Source organism: Onthophagus taurus, chromosome 4, assembly GCF_036711975.1.
Source record: "Onthophagus taurus isolate NC chromosome 4, IU_Otau_3.0, whole genome shotgun sequence".
NCBI lineage: Eukaryota > Metazoa > Arthropoda > Insecta > Coleoptera > Scarabaeidae > Onthophagus > Onthophagus taurus.
The window spans coordinates 2,335,864-2,342,281 of record NC_091969.1 but is presented as its reverse complement, the minus strand read 5'-3'; the positions used below and the strand labels follow the sequence as shown (position 1 = coordinate 2,342,281).

General features: G+C 32.9%; 1 protein-coding gene across 1 annotated transcript; it reads right to left on the bottom strand.

Annotated features, from left to right (window-relative positions):
- Positions 1 to 761: 761 nt before the first annotated feature.
- On the bottom strand, positions 762 to 4,526 carry LOC139429688 (uncharacterized). The gene has a single exon (XM_071195621.1). It carries the CDS (start codon positions 4,524 to 4,526, stop codon positions 762 to 764), a length of 3,765 nt encoding a protein of 1,254 aa, XP_071051722.1.
- Between the last annotated feature and the right edge of the window lie 1,892 nt (positions 4,527 to 6,418).

Below are 6,418 nucleotides of genomic sequence, written 5' to 3'. Positions count from 1 at the left end.
GCAATTTATGCGAGATATTTTATCTAAGGAACCTTTCATTTCATACAAATTGAAAGTATTGGATAATTTACATTTTAGTGATTACATTGATTTTATTATGAACCACCGAAATCTTTTCAATTTAATATTAAAAGATGAAGAAATATATAAAACTTACTTATTTAATTGAATTTAAGCGGATTGAATTGAAGGTGAAATACAAACAACAGAATGATGTGTTTAAGAAATACATTTATTATTATTATTTAATTTTTAAATATACATAACTTTTATTATACAATTACATTTTAAAAAATATATATCCATACAGATGAACATCAGGGTCATCGGTCGGAAATTTTTTACGTTTCATAAGTAAAACATAAATTTTATAAAACAATTAATATACATAAGTATGAACAATAGGGTATCAGATTACATATCAGATTTCTTGAAAAAAAATTTCTAGAAATAACAGGTGTTATTGCTACATAAAATGCGAATTAAGCAGTTTTTATTATTAAATTACCGAAGTTAAGTAAAGTTCATTGCACCTCACCAACACTTGTTTCAATTTGTTTAAATTAAAATAAATACATTTTTTTAAATAAGTTTTTATAACATTACATTTATTTAATATACTTAATCTATATGAAATCAAATAATCTAAATATTAAAAATATTATGAACCTCCGTAACATACTAATTACAAAAGGTATTAAAATTGTACAATAAAACTATCAAACTTAATAATTATATACTTAAAATTATAGTAACATTACTTAACACGTTATACTATAATGACCCCAAGCTAGTGTATTAATTCCATTATCACAAATATATCGCTTGGAGTCATTTGGTGAAAGAACCAATTTATTTTGTAATACAGTAAATATACTGTGATTAAAACTTCTAAATAATGTTTGTTTTTTAAATAAAACCGATTTGGAATTTAGACAATCTAAATAATTTTGAAAAGAGATGTGATGTTTAACAACAGCCTTCTTAACGCCTTTGGATTTTTTGGTAATCCGCCCATCAGCAACCCTATTAGCATATACCTTTGATCTCAAACCAACAAATTCGACCATTATATTTCCACAATTCTCATCTTTCATTTTACCTAAAACCGCTTTATTCTGCAAGGGTATGTCAAACCGATTATCGGGACTGTAGTTAGATGTGTCAAATTTATTTAAATTTAATTTCACATCTCTATATATATCATCAGAATTAATTAATACAGTGAAACTATCGGTGTCCATATAGCACAACCGAACGTCCTCGCCATATTTAGGTTTTAAGAAATCATAATAAAAATCATACATTAATAATTTTGAAAGTTCTAAAACAGTAAAACCAACGTATAGAGGTTTATCGTAAACGACATGAAGACGATCCATTTGAATTGCCGAAAACGTTTCTGTGAATACTTTAATACTTTTAAAATTTAATTTTGCTATTAAACTCCGAGCTCCTAAACGAGGTCTACCTGCGGCTTTACCAGTATGCACATCATCCCAACTGGTCACTAATCTTACATCGACTCGCTTATCGACGTTTTCCATTGTCTTGCCGAATACAGAATTATTCATCGATTTAAAAAAATCTTTTTCAAACGCATTCTTTGCGGATTGACGTAATTCCGTATTTTTATCGATGTAAGATTTCAACCACGCAGACTGTCTGAACGATAAAACTCTATTAATTTTGCAAACTTTAAGACCGTGAGCAACAGCTTGTTTCAAATTTCTATAATGGATCACATAATTTTTCTTATCAAATAAATTTGGAATTAATCTCCTTTCACTTTCAGATCGATTAATGGGGGCAATTAAATTCTCAGCTAAAAACGGGAGATCGTTGTGTAAATCATGCAAAGCTGCAGGGTATTCAATATCTACGTCTAAAATATATCCAAAATCGGAATTATCGGGTATATTATTAAAATCTAATTTTTGTATGTCATTTTCACTCAGCCATTTAAAATTGGAAACGGGCATAAATTGAGACATCGCCCACCCATACAAATTATTAGCGTCCCAATACATTAAAAAGTTTGACGGTAAATTGAGGTTATAATCATCCATATATTTATTATTGGCTTTAGCGGACCGTAGGGAGCATTGGGAAATGCCTCCACGGATACCTTTCTTAATAAAATGGACTTGATCTATATCCGTTAATAATTCTAATTTAATTTTGGTAAATTTCAACATTGCATCCCAAGAAAGTCCTGGGGCAGTATAATAATGAGCGGGATCTAAATCGTAGGTTTTGAAGCAAACTTGTCTGAATTTTTCAAATACATCAGCAAGTAAAAGGACATCAGTTTTTAGATACAAATCCGAATAATCTTTTAAATTTAGACAATTAAATTTTTCCCACACAGTTTGAGCATGGGAATACTGCTCATCGGTTATATCTTCAAATGATAGTTTGTTGAAAAAAGCGTTTTTAGGTGGCAATGAAGTTACGTTTAATTTATCGAGTGAATCCATATAACCGTAGGGGAATATTCCCTTCTTGCTCAATAATCTAAACTGATCATTGTGTGGAAAGAATTTACGTATATTTATTAAATCAAATTCGTCAAGGTTACCAGCTAAAGAATCTAATGATGAGGCCATAAACCTAAATGAATCTACAAATCTTAGTTTAAAAAAAGTATTTTCAACGCGGTCCCCCTCCACTTGAGCTTTATCGACTAATATCCGTTTACTGAAACTGATGTATTTTTCTTTATTATTAGGTAATACATCAAGCCCATCTTCATCCGCATCAGCCATTTCTTTAATAAATAAATGACAATCGTAACCACTAAAATTATGAAAAAATATTGGAATAAAATTTTGAAGTTGAAAATTTAAATTACAATTTGTATGAGCGGGCCCACGGTACCTACCGCTTATGTGACAATGATCGCGAACCTTAACCTGATCTGAAGTGAAAGGATTTTGGCAAATAAAACAATTTTCAGCTGAATCGAAATTCCGTTGCTCATCGACCGTTAAAGGTAGCATTGGTTTTACGGATTTAAAGTATTTATTGTAAATAAATTTGACATCATCAATTAATTTAGAGATAAAAACTTGAGGTGCATCAGGTCCCGCATACGTTTCAAACTTATTGGAGTTGGAATCAATGGTGGAAACGATATAGTACGCGAAACTATACGGTTGATGCATCTCAATTTTTTCCGTGAAAGACTTGGAGGAATGTGGTTCACAATGATCGATCGGTTTTAAAATCGATTCAAAGTCAGCGTATATGACAAAAGGGGCCATCTGAGTGAATTTATAGTTGTTAAACTCTAAAATGTTCTGAGGGGTATATAAGCCGAAATAATTTGGTTTTGATTTTAAATTTGTGGAGGGTACAACTGTCTTTGTATGATTACAATCGTTAATCTGATGCGCAGTTAAATGTTCAGCTGATGAAAATCGTGTTAAACAGCCATCACAAAGGTGTATAGAGCCGTTACGGTTCACACACTGGTTTGATATTAGCCTCGAAAGATTTTTAATTAAAACGAAATGACCTTTCCCGGATTCATATAAATAAAGTAAATTTATATGAATATCACGTCTTTGTTTGGTAAAATAAATTGGTCCTTCCACCGAATAACTTTTTGATTCCTTAACTAATTCATAAACATTAATACTTAAATTATTTAATTTTTCCACTTTAACAATATCTTTTACACTAATGGGGAATGTAATCCCTTGTAAATTAAGCACTTGGCTATAATGAGGGTAGCTCGCAGTCCGGTCTTGACTATATTTCGCGGGATGAAGAGTTGCCGTCAAACACCACGCTAGACATGCATCATCTTCATAGTTTTTAATATTGATGCACGCCTTTTTATTAACGATTTCATGAGGTAAATGAATATATGATGACCCGGGAATAGGTTCAAATTTGTTGAGGTTTAACAGGAGGTAAGATATTGAGTGGAAAGCCCACCCAGACCCACGCTCCTGAAACTCCTCGCTTTGAGTTAAAATATCGCGAGTCATCTCATCATAAACCTCATTTAACATAGTAGATGAAGTGACAATTTTAAATTTGATATTAAAATTTTTCTCTGACGTTATGACTTCCTCATTACCATCATCATCAAACCCGGACTTAATAAAATTAGCTAATAACTCAATCTGAGCTTTTATCGAACCATTCTCATTGAGATGTTGTTCAATCAGTTTATTAACTGTTTCACGACATTTCAATAGATATGACGGTATATCATCGTCAGATTGAGCTCCACTAATTTTATAGGAAACTACCCTATTTTTATAGCATGACATCATTTTTGCAACATTCTTATCGATTAATTCGGCATGCTGTGTTTGAAGATGAGTTTCGAGTGACGTAAGTGACGGTAAAAACTCACCGCAAACCTCGCATGCCTTACCTTTGTTCTTGGTAATTGAATGTGGTAGTGGTGTTGAGCCTCGACGGCGTTTAGTGGATGGTGGTGATGATGATGATGATGATGATGATGAAGAACCTCCCATCTCTAAATGGACATTGACGCATCTCATCATGGTGTTAACAGGTGCAGATCGTATTAAACTCTCTTTATTAAGCAATATAATTTCCCAAGAATTGATAAGGCAACATTATTTTGGAGCCTGTCTACCAACATCCTTAATGTTTTGTGATGAAGCAAGAAAATTGGGGTATCAGCCGGAAATGTTGTTTGGTTACATGATACATAAGGAGCTACGCATACCCATAATGCATTTCTGGGTAAAAGTGGAAAATGAATGTTATGATCCTACATGTAAAGTAATGAATAATTATTGTGGTGTTCATGAAACCGACTTCACCTATGAAGAATTTGATGTTAGTCCTATCGATGAACAACAACTACAGATGAAGACATGGTATAAGAAATATATACAAACACATTCATCTGCAGATTATTTTAAAGAATCTCCAGAAATTCTGTTGCGGATACGTAAATCGATAAAGCGTAGGGTTAATAATTTGTTGTTGTTTAACAGTTAACTATAACACTCCTCTACCACACTTACATGCTAATTAAAATATTTGAACTGTAATAATAATAAATGCTTCTTATTAAATTTATGTAATTTATGGTTTTTAAAAAATAAATAATCTCGAAACATCTTTAATTTTTTATTTTAATCCTTATCTCTCCCGACTGATCACTGATGCTGTAACGTTTTTTAACCGCAACCGTAGTGTTGCCTTATTTTTTATGGGGGGGGGGTCCTTTACTCCGGGGTGCGGGGACGTTCGCAAATAATCACAGTGCTGATTGCCACAGTGCATTGAACTTTACTTAACCTTAGTGATTTAATAAAAACCGCTTAATTTGCGTTTTATGTAACAATAATAATTTATGTAATTTGAATATTAACAGGTTAAACTGCCGATTACTCCGATCGGAGTGTTTCGGCATTAGTCGGTAACGGTTGGACAGTGCATCTGAAGTATACTGTCACATACCGAAACCTTCGACTTTACTTGACCTTGATCGAGCAAAACTAATTTATGTAATTTGAGTATTAGAGTATGCTCATCACGTACTGGAACGCAAATACCATTCGTTCGCGGTTGCGATAACATCGTAGTAGTTTCACCTATTTTATCTAAAACTTTTATACCAAGTGTTTTGATATTTCCGAAATTTACAAACTCTAAAATGTTTATTTGCCAGCGTTGTCAAGCATCTTTTACATTAAAACGTAATCTTGACAGACATGTACGAAGTAAACATGGTCAATCCAAATTTGATTGTTCGATGTGTGGAAAATGTTTATCGAGGCGAGATAAATTGGATGAACATCAAAGATTATTTCATGGATTACCAATTACATCCAAACGTCAAGCACCGCCACCACCATCAACTCAAACATCACCGCCACCATCAACTCAAGCACCACCGCCACAATCAACTATTGAAACTCAATCGAATTTAGAGATGGGAGGTTCTTCATCATCATCATCATCATCATCATCACCACCATCCACTAAACGCCGTCGAGGCTCAACACCACTACCACATTCAATTACCAAGAACAAAGGTAAGGCATGCGAGGTTTGCGGTGAGTTTTTACCGTCACTTACGTCACTCGAAACTCATCTTCAAACACAGCATGCCGAATTAATCGATAAGAATGTTGCAAAAATGATGTCATGCTATAAAAATAGGGTAAAATAGGGGAAAAAAATTGAGATGCATCAACCGTATAGTTTCGCGTACTATATCGTTTCCACCATTGATTCCAACTCCAATAAGTTTGAAACGTATGCGGGACCTGATGCACCTCAAGTTTTTATCTCTAAATTAATTGATGATGTCAAATTTATTTACAATAAATACTTTAAATCCGTAAAACCAATGCTACCTTTAACGGTCGATGAGCAACGGAATTTCGATTCAGCTGAAAATTGTTTTATTTGCCAA

What these genes read in the sequence shown, in the direction of transcription:
- LOC139429688 (XM_071195621.1), bottom strand. Translation starts at nt 4,526, where the DNA reads ATGATGAGATGCGTCAATGTCCATTTAGAGATGGGAGGTTCTTCATCA.